Below are 19733 nucleotides of genomic sequence, written 5' to 3'. Positions count from 1 at the left end.
CAGCTTCCCAAGAATGGGTAGACACCCCTCTCACTGCCTTTTGCCTTTGTTTAACCCTGTCCTGTAGACCCTGAACAATATCACCATTTCTCGGTTGTTCATATCAGCCTAAGATATTCCAGCTGACCGCTTCCTTTCAGATGCCCTGACATTTGGCAGGACGAAGCAACAGATGGCATATAGGCCCATTCAGGCTTCTAAATGAGTCAAAAAGTATGCTACTTGTAATAAAATAACAATAAAAATTCAGCAATGTGAGAGCATCTACATGTTCAAGTGTGCCAAGCCAAACCATTATTTGAAACGCCCTTTGTGGCTCTTTACGATTCATGACCAAAAGCTATTTTTGTTGCCTCAAGTTTTTCTTCTTTTACTCCATATGTGGGAACTGATCACTGATCTAACTCACTACATTTGGCTGCTGATAATTTTTTATTTATTTTTCAGTAATTAGGTTTGCCCCCAATTATCCTGAGTGCTGTTTAAAAACTACGTTCCAAATTCTAAAGGCGATTCAAGCACATGTGCAAAAATAAAACAAAGGAGGAAGGATGGAATTAGGCATGTTCATCCATTGTTCAAAGTATTTTTGAGACAAGGTCCTACTGTGCAGCCCTGGTTATCCTCAACTCACCAAGTCAACCAGACTGGCCTGGAACTCACAGAGATCTGACTGCCTCTGCCTCCCGTGTGCTGGGACTAAAGGTGTACATCACCACACCGAGCTATCAGTTCCCATCATAGCAGCCCAGGGTTGTCCAGGTTTCAGAGGCTTGCAGCAACCAGTACTTCTTGGCTGCGTCGTCCTTCACTTCCCCAGGCTCTGAAGTGTACTCCTATCCACAGGGTCACCATACCTGTGCCCTTGAGAAAAAGCTCCTGAACCTTCTCCCTGCTGAAAGCAAAACTGTGAGAGGCTCTATGAAACCACAACAGAATGTGTAGCATCTCTGTATAGCATGAGTACACAATCTACCCGGTTCTTGGATCATCACCTGGGTAAATCACACAGTAGAGCTGATGAGGTCCAGCTAAGTGTTCCGTGTTTATGGGAGTCACTGGAGGTCATGTGGCAAAGTAGGGGGTGAGCGATCTAATTCAGAAGAGAAGGACTGGTGTTGGAACCACTAATCACACCTGCACACACAGTGTGGGCACAGTGGAATGTCTGCCTATGAGCAAACCATGACCATCATCTATTGCTAAGATACATAAATGGGGACAGTTGCCTCTATCACAGAACCCCTCCTATATTTAAAAGTTCTAAAAAATATAAATAATTTCTAAAAGCAAGATTTAACTCTTTCACATGCAGTTTTACATTTAAGTTATTGGAAATTATTGGTAAATAGGTAGCGTCTGATATCCATTGTTTGAAAAGCACGGATTTGTCTTAACTAGCACTGACATGCAACATTAACATGATGAATATTTGCGAAAGAGCAAATCCGTGTGTTGGTCAAAGGATTCTGTCAACAGTATGTCACATTCCTCAGTGTGAAGTGCTAATTAAGTCTCTCAGCCAGTTAGATGTGAAATGAAATTAGCTATACTATTAAAATATTAATATTAATTCCTTATCAAGGGTTGATCTGAGCCTTTATCTCTCCCAGGGTTCTAAATGTCCTTGAAGAATTTACATACTAGCATATCCTAGTGTTTTCTAACACTCGTTTCCTGATCAACATACCTCAGATTCCCGTAAAACAGCAGCAAATGCAGCAGGAGATGGAAACAAGCAGGAGACCTAGAGTGGCCTGCACTTGCTCATCACAACGGCGCTCTATCCCTTTCTGTTAACGGATGCTGCTGCCTCTCTTCATGAGCAGGGAGTTCACCATGGTAGAAATCCGAGGTAGCCCCTATGTGGCAGGGAATGCTGTGGTGAGCTAAAATTAAGAGCAGAAAGACTGAAGAGAGTTTTGAGGCAGAGGGGACTGGGTGGTGTGATTTCTCTGAGCTGTCCTGCTGGTAGAGTGATGAAATTGGAGCTCTCCCTACTTTGCTCGTGGCTCCAGCAGGCTGCTTGCAGTGGGCCCAGATGCAGCTAGGTGCATGAAGAAAACTCAGAACTCTCCGAATATCCAAGGGAAGCCTCCATTTCATTCCTGTCGGGTTTGTGGCTATTCTGAGCATCTCTGTGTCCATGGGAAGCCACTTAATTTAGGTGCTATACCCTCCTGACAGATGTGCTGTCACCCCACTCGTCTTTCCTTTCCTCTTGTTTCCTGTCTGTGATATTGAACACAGTCAAAAAAAAAAAAAAAAACAATGCTTTGTAGCTGCCTGGGTTCCACATGTGTATGTCCGTTTTCATGTCTCCTGGAACGTACTGCTATAAGCTCATCAAAATAGGTGCACAAAATTGTGAGGAATGGAGTCACAGCCGGGTCTCGCGGGGCCATAGAAGAACAGGGTCTGGAATTCTGAGATTCAGCTCAGGGTCTGAGCCTGGTCACTCCCTCTGCATCTTAGAAGTCTGCTCTTCAAATGAGTCTGGTCGTTCTCCGCCCTTTGACCTTCACTTTTCTATTTTTAAACCTTTTACTTGGCAATCTCTTTTAAAACAGGATTGCTGCAGCGCTCAAGGGACAGTTGCCAAGTAATTTCTAGTTCCCTGTAAACAGAAGCAATGAGTGAAAACCGCAGCGTGAGGACTGCTGCCCGTCCTCAGATGGAAGGTCACTGACACACAACTGAGACAGCCCCCCCACAAAAACTGTGCACTCCAACCGTCTCTGCAGTTGTTGAAAAAAAATTAAGGGTCCTGCTAATTTCAATGTGTCTGTATAATTGGCCCCTCGTGGTCATCGCTAACACTGAATGAATTCATTTCTGCCATGAGTAAAAACAAACTCCTTACACATAGGGCTTGATCCCTGCCCCACCAGGAGAGCATGTGTTCTTCGCAGGATTTGGGGTTTAAGCTGGCTACATACTCCAAGAATAATCACAACAGAAACCTCTGAGAGTTCTTAGCTTTGATGTATTCTATATGGAGGTCACATATTGTCTATGCAAATCTATTCTGGTTTACTCTGTGGTGGACAAGGAATCAAACTGGTGTTTTCCTTCTTGAACTGGAAGGCCACAAATGTATGGCTCAGAAGAAAAATAAATTGATTTCTGATAGAATAAGAAACAAAAGTATTAAAATAGCAACTAACTATCCGGTTCTGGCAGTCCTTATGACAGCAAGCCTCAAACAGACCTTTACTTCGGTTATCTTGTGAAAAGTCCGTGGGCTTCATTTGTGCAGAATATCTTTTGGTCATATACACATAGGAATTTTAGTGGTTCTGGATTTGTACTTATAAACTGGAAGAGGTTAAAATATTTCAGAGCACAACTGGCTCAGTATTCAAGGTGTCAGGAGAAGCTGACAAATACTGGTGTGGGGAATGGAAACTCCTTAATTCACAGAACCCAAATCAACTGTGAAATGGCTCACCACTGCATCATGGAGCACTGCAGGAGTCAGAAAGGCATAGCTCTAAGTAAAACACACGGGTTTTGCACATGGGTTTGCCTGACCTTGCAGCTTTGTGTCCATGTGAGTGGCCACACTTTTCTGGGAACCTTCAAACGATGCTGTGGTCCACTGATGACCTGTCAGGCACTTGGAAACTCTCGTCATGGGGTGAGCATCAGTTTTTTCATTGTTTGCCCTTCCTTTGAGAGTGGTCAGGTTGTCTGTGCAGCCGGTCGCTCCTGCCACGGGTCCTCAGCACCTTTGAGGGCTTTCATGTATGTGTGTTCTCACGCTTTCCAGGAGTAAATAAGGACTGCTAGTTCACACAAAGTTGCATTTCCTTTAGGACAGTGGGGGCGGCTAAGATGGCTCCGCCCAGGCTTAGGAAAGAAGAAGCACTGACTTTTAAGACCACAATACTTGATCAACTAACCTTTCAGTGTACAAGAGCAGAAAGCTGGACAGACGACAGCACGCATGACTGGAGCCTCTGCAGCATACTATATGCTGGGAAAGGACACAAAACCAAAGACAAAGAATGACACCTACCATGATGGTTTGTGTCAGCTGTCACCATGTTGGCAGGATCTAGACTCACCTTGAAGACAAGTCTCTGGCCCATCTGTGTCTTTGAGGGGTTCGTAGACTGCGTTTATTGAAGTGGAAGGACCACCTGTAACTGTAGACAGCATCATCCATGGGCCAGGGGTATGGAATTGAATAAAATGAAGAGAATGAGCTAAGCCCCAGCACTCATGACTTCTGCTTCCTGACGGTCGGTGTGGTGGGTGAGCTGCTGTGTGCTCCTGCTGTGGTAGATCGTAGTGGACTGTCAGCCTAAGCAAAGCCTTCTCTCTTCCTGATGCATACATCTATGTCAGCTACAGTTGGCTGATTGACTGGTTGCTAAGTTGGTTTGTTAAATGGTCGGTTGGTTCTGTTGTTTTGACTTTGTGGGTTTTTTTTTTTTTTTTTGGTTGGTTGGTTGGTTGTTCTGGTTTGGTTTTTTTGTTGTTGCTATTGGTGATGTTGTTGCTATAATGTCTAACATCATTTTTTCCAGTATTCTCCTCCCATAATTTTTTTCTAGCTCCTTGAATACCACTTTCAAAGGGGGAGAAAATTAAAGACTAATTAAGATTATGAGAATCAATCTGAGAGTGGTTAAGTTTCAAAGGAATTGTTCCTTTTCATTCTGCTCTTGTGTTTTAGGGCCGTAATAGAAAGTAAGATCTTAGCATATTGTAATTGCTTTCAAGGCAACATAAATTGCCAAGTGGCAGACAGAGTAATCAAATTCCTGTCACTAGTCCCTCTCCTTGTGAGTACCCTCACCACACTCTGAGCCTTTCCTGAGCAGACGGACCAGGTACACAGAAGCTGACAAACAGAAGCTGCACAATGCAGACAGGCTCCATGCTCCAAGGTGCTAGATACCCGATTACGTCAGCACTTTCCATTCTGTACAAGTGTGCACAGTGAGGATGCTTATTTTACACATAAAGAAAGAAAATTCAGGGGCAGGAGTGATGCTCAGAAATTATGAGCGCTTGGAACTTTTGCAAAAAACCAGGATTCAGTTCCCAGAATCCACCTCGGAAGATCCATAATCACCCATAACTCCAAATCCAGGGGAGGATACCCTCTTTAAAAATTAAAACACACACACACACACACACACACACACACACACACACACACACATACACACACACACACTAAGAATGTCCCAGCTTAAGTGGCATATGCAGTATAGAGCTAAGGGTTAAATCCAGAAATGTTTGGAAACAAACAAGTTTCGAACCTTTACAGTGTCTTCTTTCAGATTATCGGGGGCCATGCTGAGGGTGGGGTGGGATCAGTACATAGGCATGTGATGGATCAGGGTAGGTAATTTGACAGAAAGGTGGGCTTCATAGTTAAATTACAATATAGCATCATGCCCATTTTTTTGTTTTTTGTTTGTTTGTTTGTTTTTGAGTTGTATTTTTTTTTAAGTGATTCTAAGTCCTGGCCCACATTTTAGTCTGTTTATATGTCCTGGCTTAAGCGTTTGTTATAGAATTATGAAGAGTGAAAGAGGAGAAAGCACATCGAGAATTGAAATGAGAAAGGGCAGCATTTTTATTGATCCTTCTCTCTTGGAGGCTCATTAGCTCTCAGATGAACTCTGATTATTGCCAACAAATACACAGCACTCTCCTTGTTTTAAGTTGCTAAACTGCCTCAAGCCACCACAGACAGATTTGTCTGAAATGGACTTATGGTTGCTGCTGGAGGTGGTTTTAAAAACAAAATCTCCTTTAGATAGTTTAGATACAAGACTTCTTTTTGCTTTTCCCCAGGCTGCTGCGGGATGCACAAGGTGAAGACTACTTTAAAAGCTGGTACCAGGAGCTTCTGGCCGCTCTCCAGTTCTGTGCAGGAGAAGCCCTGATCGAAGAGCTTTCCAAGGAGCAGAAACTTGTCAAACTCCTGGGTGATATTGGAGAAAAAGTGAAGTCGGCCGGCGATGCTCAGAGAAAGGTTGGTGAGGGAAATCAATCTTCGGCATCATGTGAAGTGTCTGCCTTTGAGTCAAAGGTTTCAGATTTATATCTTAGAAGACAGATTCCTCAAAGGCACTTACTTTTTAAAAAAAAGTTTAAATGAGGTACTTGGTTCATTTACTTTTTCTTAATGTTAATAATATTCTCAATCAGCAGGACGCAAATGACTTTGGTAGGTAGCCATGTTCGACACAGGCATTCCATGGCGAGAAGACCCACACTTGAAAGAACTTTGATCAAGGGGAAAAAATATCCTGATGAAATAATGTTTCTTTAAATCTTATATGACTTTTAATGGTGTAAATGTGAAAATGCCCGTGTGTGTGTGTGTGTGTGTGTGTGTGGGCGTGTGTGTGTGTGTGTGCATATGTGAGTGGGTGTTGCCCAGAGGTCAGAAGATGGGAGCAGATCTCTGACAGTACAGTTCCAGGCAGTTGTGAGTTGCCTGACTTTGGCTTTGGGAACAGAACTCAACTCTTCTGGAAAACCAGCAAACACTCTTAGCTTTTAAGAACGACTGCATGATCTCTACAGACGCCGAGGTTACAAGCTTAACACAGCACCACAATCAGGTTATGGGAAAGATCACAATTTAGCTCTATACTGCTCTAAAAAGCACGTTTGATAACAAATAGAACTACTTAAACAAAAGGCAACAGTACTATGGGTAGTCATAATTTTATTAAGGTCCACGAATAATAACTAAAATACTCTATCTCTTTCTCACTGGCATAACTGCATCTAACTCTTCTTTTTCTTGCCGTAAATGAAGCACACTGGATCTTTTTAATTATCTGCATCATTAGCTTTCGTCATTGATGGGGACCATTAAGGAAGTAGTTTTAAGTTTGATGCTGCACACCAAGGAGGGCAGTGGGTACCCGCCCTCTGCATAAAGAGTGTTTTTCAATAACAGTTGATTACTTACCACTGACAAGAAGGTAAGGATTTAAATATGACCCAAACATAATCTTGTCTTCAAGGAAACTCATAGCTCACTGTCTAAAATCAACAAGGATGCTTAAGACTTTATAAAAACAGCAACACATAAAATGCCCTAAGTTTGTTTCCCAAACTAGGATTTCCACAGAAAGTCACGACTGAACTGTCTTTGATAAGAATACCTAAGGCCATACTATTTCATTTATGTGGGCGGTGGCAGACTAAAATGAACAAACATGGAATGTATTCTTTAATGGTAAATATATAAATACCCCTAGGATACTTCAGACATATGACAGGTAGCACCTTTTTATGTCTTTTGGCTTCTTGATATTACTTTAAGGTCTTTAGTTATTTTCTAATGTTAGATCCAAAAGTGATAACTACATTGGCAGAACTTCCCAAAAATTTTGATTTAGTTTTTCGTTTGTTTGTTTCTTAAATCTCTTGCTTAAGAATCCCTCAGGGCTCAGGTGCACACCATAGCTGAATAATTCCAACACCTTTTTGATAATGGACATCAAGTTCCAGAGATTATTAAATCCTTCCCGTAAACTGGCAGTATTGGAAAGAAAACAAAACAAACATCATTTCTATGAAAATACGAGGCATATACCCAGGAGGCAGAAGGGACAGGGAATATCTATTATATTCTATTTCAGTATTTTTTTATCATTTGAGAATTCCACACATATAATGTGTTTTGATCAACTCCATCCCGTTCTGTCCCCTCCCATCCTCCTGTATCTCCCCTACTGATTTCCCTCCCTGCTTCATCCATCTGTTTGTCAATCACCGAGTCCACTCAGAACTTCTGTATGTGAATGTGTATGAGGCCATCCACTGGAGCACAGGTAACCTGTCATCCAGGGTTACATCTCGGAGGACACTGACTCTGTCTCTCTCAGTAGCCATCAGTTAGCAGCTAGGGGTGGGGCTTTGTGAGCCTCTCCCCCATCCATGTTCAGGTTTTGACTGGCTTGATCCTAAGTGGGTCTTATTCCTGCAGGCACAAATACTGTTAGTATGTGTTTACCTTGTGTTTAGTATGTGTTGCCCTTGTGTTTACAGAACACAGTTTTGCATCAATCATCAGCTATTTCTGGCTCTTATAAATTTTATGCCCTCTCTTCCATCATGGTCTCTTGTTAATTGGCTTCTCTTAGGGTTATGTACAATGTCTCGGGATGCACACATGTGTGGCCTGGGTGTGGGAGTGGGTGTACAACTTTGAGGAGTTGGTTCTAGTCTACTGTGGGGTCTGGGGCTCTTACTTGGGTCGTCGGGCTTGCTTGAAAGCACTTTTGCCTCATGAGCCATCTCCCATCTTGAAAATTATTCTATTTTCTGTTTAAATAAAAAGCACCAAATTAAACCTAACTGCACAAAATGATGAAGAGGTTTTGCTTAATGGAGGTATTACCAGACACTGTGATCCATCAAAACTTCTCCTTAGCTTCCCTGAAATGCAAGAGAAATTAGAAAATGGAAACTCATGAAGGAAATTTGTTTTACTTACAATTCGGCCAAACCAGCATGAGGATGACTGCTAACTGGTTTTATTTTCCTGTAGTAATGTTGTGCCTTCACATAAAACATCCACCAAAGACAAGGAATATGTCTGAGCTAATTGCCTATGAGATAAGTGGTCAGAACCAGGGGCAAGCTCTTCCTGTGTGTGAAAATGTGAATTCCTGTGGAAATTTGGATTCTGTGGGGTCTATGGATTTAGGGGTCTCTCTTTCTGGAGCATAGATTCCTCTTCATGATATTTATCAGGTAAATCCACAAATAAAATGTGCAAAAAGGAGAAATGTAAAAAAAATCAGAGAGGAACTTTCCCTTCTGTACATTCTGGAGGAAGTACATTTTGTCAACTGACATGAATCAAGAGTAGGAGCTAAGAAACTCTGGGAATTAAACACCGTTAACCATATTAAATTTCATTTATGTCAAACCTGGGGCGAAAAGAACTTAGAAGTGAACTCAGTGGTATTGAATGAACTGTTTGTTCACATAAAGTATTGCTCCTGACAGCACCATGTTGTGGACAGTTTTTTGTCACTGCTTCACTAAGGGGTGTAAATATCTTTTGTAAAATGCACTGACTATTACTTATAAAACTTGATAGCTATAAAGGAAGAGTTGGGGAAATTATTTGAAAGAGATCAAGTTAATAATTGCTTCATACAGGGTTTGAAATCAGTGGACCACAGTCAAGTCCAACCCACCCTGACTTTTGACAGTAGCACAATGCTTTATTTGCTCTTCGCTTCTGGTTGAACCTGAGGTCATTGAGAAAGGACATGACCTCTTTGGCTGAGTGTTTTCACCTCCACTCATTGTTGTCGATTGACTGCTCCGCCCTCGTGTATCATACACCACCCACCTGATCCTGGTGCCAACCACATTTAATCAATACAAGGAAGGGGTAACTCAAAAAGAGTTGAGTTCTTTACGGTTTCTTAAATACTGTTTTTCTGATTTTTTTTTCTTTCAGGATGTGCTAAAGAAGGAGATTGGCAGTCTAGAAGAATTCTTTAAAGATATAAAGACTTGCCATCTTCCTCTGAACCCGGCCCTGTGCGTAAAAGGAATTGATTGGGATGTAAGCCAATTTACTTAATAGATTAATAGGCTGTTTCCTTTTCTATTCTTTAGTTCATCAAATATTTTTGCATAATAATTCAAACATAAATATTGCGACTGCTTTAAGGAAAATAATTTAATCCCATTCACACGGAAGAGTTGAGAGAACACTCATCCTACAGTGTGATTTGTTGTTTTAGAAATAAACACACTTTGTTGAAATATAAAAGAGTGAAGGTATTTCTCATGCAGACGGGACTCGTTTAACTGCTTTGGGTGCTGGCATTGGGAACTCCATGCACGAAACTTTTCTGTATCCCTCTGAGTGAATAAGGGAAGGAGCAGCTGGCAGAGCTGGCTACAATTCCATGCTTATTTATACTGCGTGTAGAACAAGTCATTACATTGATACATTTAGCTACCCGTCTCCACTTTGATTCAATTTAATATGCATCAGTGCCCGTGTATCAGTGTGTTATATTATATGTTTTGTGATTTTTAACCCTGGCTGTAAAGCCTTCCCTAGTATTTTCAGACTAGAGACTTCCTTCACTTTCTGTTCCTGATTCTCTGTCACAGGTACTTCCTCAACCACCTCCCTCTGACTTAGACTCTCTCTTTCTCCTTTGTTCCAACCAAACTTATTATCCACCTTCTCAGAAATGCTAGCATAGGAAGACATTAATAGGGGAAATGATGGATGAGTGAGATTTGAAAATGAAGAGGTTAAGCTGTCATGCATTAGCAGTAAATGATACTGAAGTCAAGTCATAAGACAGCAAACCCAATGGTCAGAGAAAATCAGTCTAGTGACGGTGTAAATGGAAAAGGATTGCTGATGGCGTGGGCACCGTGATCTCTATGACTTTGCTACTGTCAAGACCCCACTTACAAACTTTTCTGACACACTTCATAAACATATTTGGAGGAAAATAGTAAGTCACTAAGTCCTGTAAATTGCCATGTATCAATGTGGGCTAAAATTTGAAACATTACTAATGCTTTAAAAATTGTGGGAGTTTTCAAGTGTTGAATGTGTTTATTGACTAATGTATAGAGAAGATATGCAGGTTAGAGGTGTTTAAGGTAGAAAAAAACAGAAAGTACTATAGTTCTTAGGTTCTGTTTCTTCTTTTGAGTGAACATGTGTGTGCATGCGTACATGCGTGTGTGTGTGTGTGTGTGTGTGTGTGCACGTGTTTAAGGATTAGAATGACATGATTTGGAAATTATAGGTAGATTTTGGTTTAGACATGCGTGGGGTAGAAGGTTGCTGTAAGTGCTGTTTGTGCTGAGGACTGGTTCTTACACAGCCAGGATTAGCGGTCTGTGCCAACAGTCAACAGTATGGGAAGTTCTATCACCCAGCTGCTAAGGGCATAGTCCTTCTCTATACCGGAAGTCCTACCCCGAGGCTCAAGAGCTACCACAAGTAAAGCCACCCCATGGCCCTATTTGCTGTGACCCTCTCTGTCTGGAATAGAGCTTCGTATCTGTGGTACAACAGTGGACGCCACCGACATAATATGACACTGTCATGTGACAAATCCTAACCTGCTCTCTAATCCTACTGTGCAGTGGGGAGAGAAATGATACAACTGAAAGGAATGTGTGGAAACTCTCCATTCTAACAGAGATGCTTACAGAACATTCTAGAACCTACTCTGTGGAGAAGCCATGTGCAAGCTAGGAGTGCGGCAGGGCCTTCAGTTAGAGGAAGAGTCTCACTTACCACGAGAACCTCCATGATGGGAGACAAATCCACACATGTAGGCAATTTGGACAAATCTGTCTTTTAGAACTCATAATTGTTGACTGCAAAGAAATCATAGCTTCTTTTGAATGCAATGCAATAAGGTGCTCTCTCTCTCTCTCTCTCTCCCTCCCTCCCTCCCTCTCTCCCCCCCCCCCCCGTGTGTGTGTGTGTGTGTGTGTGTGTGTGTTTTACAGATGTCACATAAACAAAACCACCATCTAAATGTCTAGTCATGTAAACATTTGCAGTCAAAGTTCACGTCCCATTACATAACAAAAACTACACGCGGGTGAGGGAAATTATAAATGTAGATCTTCGGTTACAGTGCCATTCTCATTGTTCATCAGAGAACTTATTCTCATGAGAAGCCTCACAAGCGATGCAAGGAAGCTATTTGGTGTGTGTAGGCCACTAAGCCCGACGACTTCAATAAATGTGGGAAAGTTCCAGTCTGTGCTCTATCAATGGGAGAAAGGCTCAGGCCTTTCACAGTTTGTTTTATACATCATTGCTCTCAAAGGCAAAAGGCAAGGGTCTTAGATTTGTAATGGCTGTGCTCTCCTTGCAAAATAAAACAAAACAAAATGAAACTCAACCACAGTCCCTCAGGGAACTGCTGGTTGAACAATTCCTTATTTCTCTGTGATTTGCTGAGGTATGACCAGGTGGGAGCTGAGAGTCGCTTAGTGCCTCCATCTCTTTGGATAGAAAAGCAAATACCAGACATCTTATTTACTTACAGGTTCCTTTCTTTTGTCCTTCTAATTTTATATCTGAGTTGAGTCTCTGCTTGTCAAGGTCAGAGGTCATACCATTTTTTCTTTCTTCCCCTTCTATCTTCCCTCGTTCTTTCTACTTTTTCCAGTTTACCAAACATAAAATCATCTACAAGACTTTGATTCAGTCTTCCCTTGCCCCCTGCATCTGACCTTTATAACCTACATTTAAGACTTCGATTTTTAAGTTGTCTTTGCCTTTCCCCACCCAGAAAACCCATCCTCTGCCTATTTTTGGATACACTTGTCTCTCATAGTCTTCAAGATCTAGTTCACCTCCAAATGACTTTACTCTTCAAATGCTCCTTCATTCGACTGTGATAAATTCCTTTGTGAATTTTCCATTTATACTTTCCATAAAGTATTTCCATAGGTATATACTTTAATGCCAGTTTTCATTGACATGTTAACTAGGTACAGTGTTTCTTTCTGTTAGCATCCAGATAATGGTTTGCACATAGTAGTTGTTGATAATAGGATATTTTGACATGACTTTTAATGCATTTCTCAGTCACCTTTTGATTTTTTCCTGTTCATTTTACAGGGCATCCTTCAAAACAAGCCCTACAAATTGGAATTGAAAATTTGAAAACCAGTTATCTAGACTCATTTCTGTCTAATGTAGGCATTCATAATTCTATAGCACGATAAGATTGTAAGATTCCCTAATTAATTCTATAGCATGAGAAGTTCATAACATTCATTAAAGGTTCACACAGTTCTCACAGCAGAAACTCATGGGTTTCATGCAGCCCCACCTTTAAAACTGTAAAACTCAAATTTATTCAGCAAGCAAGGGTTTGTGTTTGGTTAGTGATTAGATTAGATTTACGTTGACAACTAAGTTAAGAAATAGATTCCAATCTTCTCAGCTCATCCCAATGTCAGATGTCAGAACTGCGTCTTCGAACTGATCCTTCAATATATATTGATGTCATATTTTACTAACACAATAGATCGTACAGATCAAATCCCTTTCTTTCTTTTCGTATTGATTTAACTCTTTACTACTCTAAGCACAGGAAGCTTCAATTCTCAAATAAATTGGCAAAAGCGAGCACAAGGGAAAGATGAGTAGAAGTGGTCAACCTTGGCAAACTTAAAACATAAATGGGAAACGAGATGAAAGAGACATAAGAGGGAAACTGTGCTAAGCTATTATCTACAAAGAAAATATTTGCTAACAAAGAGAAGTGTTAATGCTGCAGACCTCATCTTATAGTCTTAGCTCATAACTTCTTCTACCAAAAGGTTTGAGATACAGTTTCTTTATTCTCTGCTTTTCAGTGTAGTAGAGACATGTGATGGAATCGTTTTAAAATCTTATCGATAATAAAATACAGATTAGATTTCTGGCCTCTCTTAACTGTGGATGCATGTTTTTTAAAATGTGCTCCAGGGCAAAACAAGACAAATAAACAAAAAACCAACAACAAAACAAAACAAGCAACAAGAACAACAAAAAGCCCTGAAAGAAAGTATTTTTTAAATAGCAAGTTAAACTCTCTTCTATTAACCAACTGTGATAAACACATCCTAGTTTATTTTAAGCGAACTCTTAATTTGCTTTAAGCATAAATACATTTATCGCTATTGCTTGACTTTTTGTATACCTTTCTGTTCCAAGGGAGAGAGGGTTCATTCTGGCTTACAGTTCCAAAGGATAGCGTTCATCATGGCAGGAAAATCATGGTAAGAGACAGCTCAAGCAGAAAGCTCTCTTATAACATGTGTATCCACAAACAGGAAGCAGAGAGAGAAACCAGAAGTGAGGCCCACAGTTGTTCCTCCCGCAAGGCTCTGCTCCCTGATGATTCCATAACCACCCCAAACAGCCCCAGCAACTGTGCATCAGGTGTGCAAACACAAGAGTTTATGGAGGAGAATTGTCATTCGAAACACCATACTTACACTACAAAAAGGATGTTCACACAGGGATGAAGAGGCAGTCCATGGCCTCATGCTTCTCCGAAGCCTCTGCGACTTAAAGCTTGAGAATTAGTTCTGAAATTTGCCATTTAATAGTTTGTAATGTGGTGAAGAATTTGTTTTCAACCTACCATACAGTTGACTTCTCAAATTTAAAGTACAGTGTTTACCCACCCCATCCTATCCTTATGTGAGGAGGATGTGCTCTACAATCCCCTGAAGAATACATGGATTCAAATCTCTAATACTGTGTTCTTTCCCGTGTATAGTCTGTTCCACGTGAACATACCACACAAAGGCTGTGCACATCCTGCTAAGGTAATGAGATGGTGCATGACTTACCTTATCCTGGGGCTCAGAAGGATGTGCAACTGAAAGCTTGAGAATTCATTCTGGAACTTTCCATTTGCTAGTTTAGATTATGACTGAACTGAGGGTACCTGAAACTGCAGAAAGCAAGATATGACAAAAAGGGCATGCTTGAGATTGGGAGAGTGGTGTTTGCTCACTTTTGACAAGTGCAACTCTTTGTCAAAGTATAACAATTATACTTTTGTTTGTTTGTTTGTTAACAAGGCTAGCGAATTCTGCACCTTTTCAGAAAGGTGTAGTCTTCAGCTTACTTTGCTCATTTTTTTTCCTCTTCTTCTCCTATAGGCATGTTCATATTTCACATCTAATGCCTTGCCATTGAAGATCACTTTCATCAATGCTAATCCAATGGGCAAAAATATCAGTGTTATTTTTAAGGTACAGTAACTCTCCCGAATCCCAAAATTGATTCCAGAAGCAGAACTATTGATTTATTGCTCACAAAAAGAAATGATTGCAGTTATTTCCTCCTGGCAAAAACTCAGAGGTTTCCCAATTATTTCAGAGTCTCTCTGTCTTTAAAGAATTGTGGTGTATGCCAAGTTGATTGGCAATAAATCAAATGTTACTGGCTGAATGCCAGGTTTCCTTCAGTTCAAATCTTAAACTAAGTTTGAATAAATGAAGGCATGGGATCGCCTTTCACTTTTGAGTGGCAGAGAAAGTGAAATGTGTGATAAGCTTCCAGAAGCAGCATTTTATTTTAGCCTAGATTTAAAAATATTAATAGTAATAAAGGTGCACATTACCCAGAATCTGAACAGTATAAAGTACTCTAAGATAGCAATTTGTTTAGAGGAACAGGTGTATTTTTAAATATTTAAAAATTTTAAATTATTACACACACACACACACACACACACACACACACACACACACACACGAGATATTTTAGGAGTCAGCTCTCTTCCACCACATCGCTCATAGGAATTAAACTCGTCAAGCTTGGCCTCTACTCAGTGACACATCTTACAAGCCATATTTATTCTTGTTCTTGTTGTTGTTTATTTATTTTCCTCTTGTCATTTGTATGTTTGATTGTTCATTTTTCTTTTCAAGTGAAGGTTTTATGTAGGCTGTCTTTGAACTCCTTGTCCTTGAACCTCTACCTCCAGAGAACTAAAATTACTGGCATGAATGGTCACTTGGCCATTTCCATAAATTGGGTTTACTTTTCTTTCCTCTACAAATAAAAAATAAATAAGGATCATTTCAGTCTTCAGATAACCACATGGGAAAAGGGTGAAGGGCAGTAACAGGAGTAATGGGGTTGTAGATGGGGCAGACAGGAAGCTTGTGGGGGACGGGGATGCCAGGGGAGGACACAGCTTTTATCAGTCATCCAGTTCATACAGCAAACCATTCAATGAGGGTCTGGAGTGAACTCCTGCTGGCGTGTGGATGATTGTGTTCACACTTGGCATTTGACCCTCAGAACTTTGAGCCATCGTGATAGCAAAATGCTCTTTTTTCCATGAACAAGAAGAAGAAAGGAGAAGGAGGAAGAGGAGGAGGAGGAGGAGGAGGAGGAGGAGGAGGATACCTTCTCAGGAGTGATTGTCTATATAAATTCAAGGACATTTAAAAAATCAAATTCTTACTAATGGAGAGCACAGAGAGTCTTTCCCTCGTTGGAGCCATAGCATTCCTTTGCCTCGGATAAAAACCACACCTGTATTGTTTCTTATTGTCAGATTATTATTGGCTTATCATTTTCCCTGAAAAAAAATCACCTTGCAGCCTCCACAGTGAAGGTCAGTGATGACTGACTGTAGTCACAGGCACTACATTACACATATGCTAATCTATGGCGTAGTGAAGAAGCCACCGGGATTCTAACTGCATCTTTGTGTGTAAGCTCTGACAGAGCTGGTCATCCTCACTTTCAGCCCTCCCTTGGTTGAGTTGGAACCCTGGGTAAACACTCATCCTGCCTCTACACTAGACTTTGAATCTAAGAAAATGTCATAAACGAATAAAGAGATCTATCCAGAGCAATTCCAAGCAGGCCACTCATCCAACTACAGCAGCAGCTCCTGTGACCCAGGCATATGGGCATAGGGAAGAGGAAGGGTACTGCACAACGCTCCAAAGCCTGAGAAGGTGACCTGGATGAGAAGGATAGGGATGCTGCGCAGGCTTCTCAGGAGATACAGGGAATCTAAGAAGATTGAAGGCCATATGTATCACAGCCTGTACCTGAAGGTCAAAGGGAATGTATTCAAAAACAAGCAGATTCTCATGGAGCACATCCACAAACTGAAGGCAGGCAAGGCAGCAAGAAGCCAGATTGCCCCCTTTATCTGCTGTCAGAAGCACAAGGTGCTTTGAATGCTAAGGAAACAAGAAAATCTACCCTAAGCTGAGCCAGGAATGTTTCTAGGAAGGGAGTGAGGTAGACCAGTTGGCTGCTTTGAATGGCACCCACAGAGAGTCTTGAGCCAGCAATCTTGTTTTTACAGGCCGGCGACGATCTTCGGCAGGATATGCTTGTTCTGCAGATTATTCAAGTGATGGACAACGTTTGGCTTCAGGAGGGCCTTGATATGCAAATGATCATTTATGGATGTCTAGCCACAGGAAAGGCTCAAGGTCAGTACAGATTTGAAAATAAGGCGATTTACATTTTTTAACCTCGTTGGCTCACTGGTAAGATACTACAAACCGCCGGCTTTTATTTTAGGATCCACAGTCAAAGATCCAAGGACCCATGTGTATTCCTTTTCAGGTTTCAAAATTACAAACCAGGATGATTGATGTAAAACATAGCACGCTGTGGGACGTTGTGACTTTGCAATTCAGATGTGAACTGGGATGTTCTTTTGCTTCTCTCAGGGAGTTAGCTGCACTAATGGCTACTCTTTCTTTTCTTCATTTCCTAAGATAATACAGATATTGACACCCTCAGTGGAGATACCATGGAAGCAGGCATCCCAGACTTGTGCTCTAACAGATATTGATAGGCTGGGAAGAGATGCATATCCGAACTTCAAAGTGCAATTTTCTCCTGAATGCATGTCAGTCACATTTCACAAAAGTCTCACACCATCCGTAATAGAATAACATGACCGTGCAAAACTACTCTCACCGTTAACACACACTATGCATGTGTTTAAGAAAACTGTCAGCCTTGTAAATACATGGTATAAAAACATTCGTTAATTATATCTTACTTATTATTATTTGCACACACACACACACACATACATGTAAGCAATGTCGGTGAGTGGAAGCAAGCATGCAATGGTACACAGGTGGAGATCAGATGACAATGTTGGGGATGAGCTCTCTCCTTCCACCGTGCCAGTCTTGAGATTCAAACTTGGTCATCAGGCTTGAATGGCAAGATGATTTACTTCCTGAGCCATCTCCCTGGCCCAAAACTGGCATTTAAATTCTAAAAGAATTTTGAATAGCTATAAAAAAATCAGTCAAAATGAGCAAACATGCACACTTTGAGCATAACTCAATATTTCTTTTCCTTTGTAAAAACCAAACATAGATATGGAATGAAAGACTACATGGTTTAGGTCAATCGATCAGTTTCAGTCTCAGAAAGTATCAGCGTTTTTATTCTGTAGGTTTGCAAATTTCACACTAATTCTTGTAATTGAACAGAGCCTTGGGATTTCCTATATAGTTACACTACTTTCTCCTTTTCAAATGTTTTGGTGGTGAGCATTCACCCTTCCTGTTGTAGGGCTCAATAAAGAGCATTTTCTTAAAGCACATCAAGTATTTTAGATACCTCATTCCCTCTCCTTTCCCTTCCTCCTGTCCCCTTCATGTCAGTCCCCTTCCACTCTGAAGCTCTTCTCCTTGCATGTCATATGAGATATATATATATATGTGTGTGTGTGTGTGTGTGTGTGTGTGTGTGTGTGTGTGTATGTATTGTAAGTTATGTGAATGTGTATATGTACATGTATGCATGCATGCATGTGTATATATATATGTATATATATACATGGTTTTATATATTTATAAAAAGCTTGATCCACAAATGGAAAATATATACCATTTATCTTTCTGACCCTTGCTCATCTCATGTAATATAATATAACAATCTCTCATGGTATTCATTTTCCAGCAAGCAGCATAACTTCATTCTTCTTTGTGAGTAAATAAAAGTCCATTGTGCATATACCATGTTTTCTTTATCTGCTTATGGTTTCATTCACTTACTCTGGAAAAATATTCTAAGGCACATAGTCATCGCTTTTAATTCAAAGAGATCTTCTATTTAATCCCATTGTTGCAAAGGAGTCATCACCACGAAGCACCTCTCTTCCTGAGGCTCTAGCAGCAGCCTCAGTGTCTTAGCCATTATATCTCGAGAGGTCACCTCTAATGGCAGACAGAATTCCCTCTACCCCTGGGAGACTTAGAAGGAACCATTGTAAACCAGAGACAAGCTACTTTTGTTCCAATAGTAGGGGCCCCTTGTTCCAAGCTGAGTGGCCCCCAGACATTTTCCAATTTCTTACGAACGGCCTTTGATTCCTACTACACTGGAATTGTCCTAGCCTAAATTCCACCTTTCCTAGTCTCACAGAAGGAACCTAATTCTTCCATATCCTAACCTGCTGGAAAAGTTAAAATGAATTCAGCCTTGCCAGGTTGTGCTTCTCATTGCTCATAGATCACCTGTGCTTTAGAAATTGAATGAATGCTGGGTCCCAGTGGAATGCTTCAATTCCATCTACCCGTGTCTGTTTGTTATCTCAGCATGCAACCCAGGTGAAATCTTTCAGTGTTAATCAGGAGATTCAGAAGAAACAACTGTAGGCTTTCCCAAAGTGGCAAACCGCAGAAGACAAGCTATTTTCCCCTCTGTGTACCAACAGCCTTCTGTGATGGCAAGATTTATAGGGGGAATTATGCTGACAGAAAACGCCTTCAACAAAAGTAGAGACTAAAACAAACGTCGTTTTCAGAAGACAAGGCTGCATTGCCATTCCATCCCAGGGCGTATCGGGTACCTATTGTTCAAAGAGCATTCGGTTTTATTATTCCCTCTCTGTGGTCAGAGAGTTTTTCTGGTTCCCTTCATCCTCTGAGTGTTTGATTGTGCAACTCTTGACTACTGTAAGTATTGCAAACATCAGAAAGTCTAGATTTCGATTTATTCTAGTGATTCTATTTATGCAGCAGTGCCTGGAGAGTTATTGGGGGGTATTCATCTTGGGAGAGTTTGAAATACTACTTAAACTGTCTTCCTGTATAGACTGAAAATCAGAGGTCTTGAAAATATTTACATGTTAACAACCTTACGAACACAACGAAACGTCTTGATGGATGAATGGCTGTGGAGGCAAAGGTCCTCCTTAAGTTCAATCGATAGGTGC

At 40.9% G+C, this 19733-nt stretch overlaps 1 protein-coding gene across 3 annotated transcripts in view; it reads left to right on the top strand.

Annotated features, from left to right (window-relative positions):
* Pik3c2g (phosphatidylinositol-4-phosphate 3-kinase catalytic subunit type 2 gamma) overlaps positions 1–19733 on the top strand; it is a 295422-nt gene that overhangs the window by 170510 nt on the left and 105179 nt on the right. For all 3 annotated transcript variants that reach the window (XM_032907317.1, XM_032907319.1, XM_032907318.1), the window contains 4 exons: positions 5818–5998; positions 9464–9571; positions 14671–14763; positions 16848–16977. In XM_032907317.1, the coding sequence (XP_032763208.1) occupies positions 5818–5998; positions 9464–9571; positions 14671–14763; positions 16848–16977 (512 nt within the window). The remainder of the gene's footprint in view (positions 1–5817; positions 5999–9463; positions 9572–14670; positions 14764–16847; positions 16978–19733) is intronic.

The sequence above is a fragment of the Rattus rattus genome, chromosome 6 (genome assembly GCF_011064425.1).
Source record: "Rattus rattus isolate New Zealand chromosome 6, Rrattus_CSIRO_v1, whole genome shotgun sequence".
Lineage (NCBI taxonomy): Eukaryota > Metazoa > Chordata > Mammalia > Rodentia > Muridae > Rattus > Rattus rattus.
Note: the sequence above shows the minus strand (reverse complement) of the source record. Positions and strands in the feature narration are given on the sequence as shown.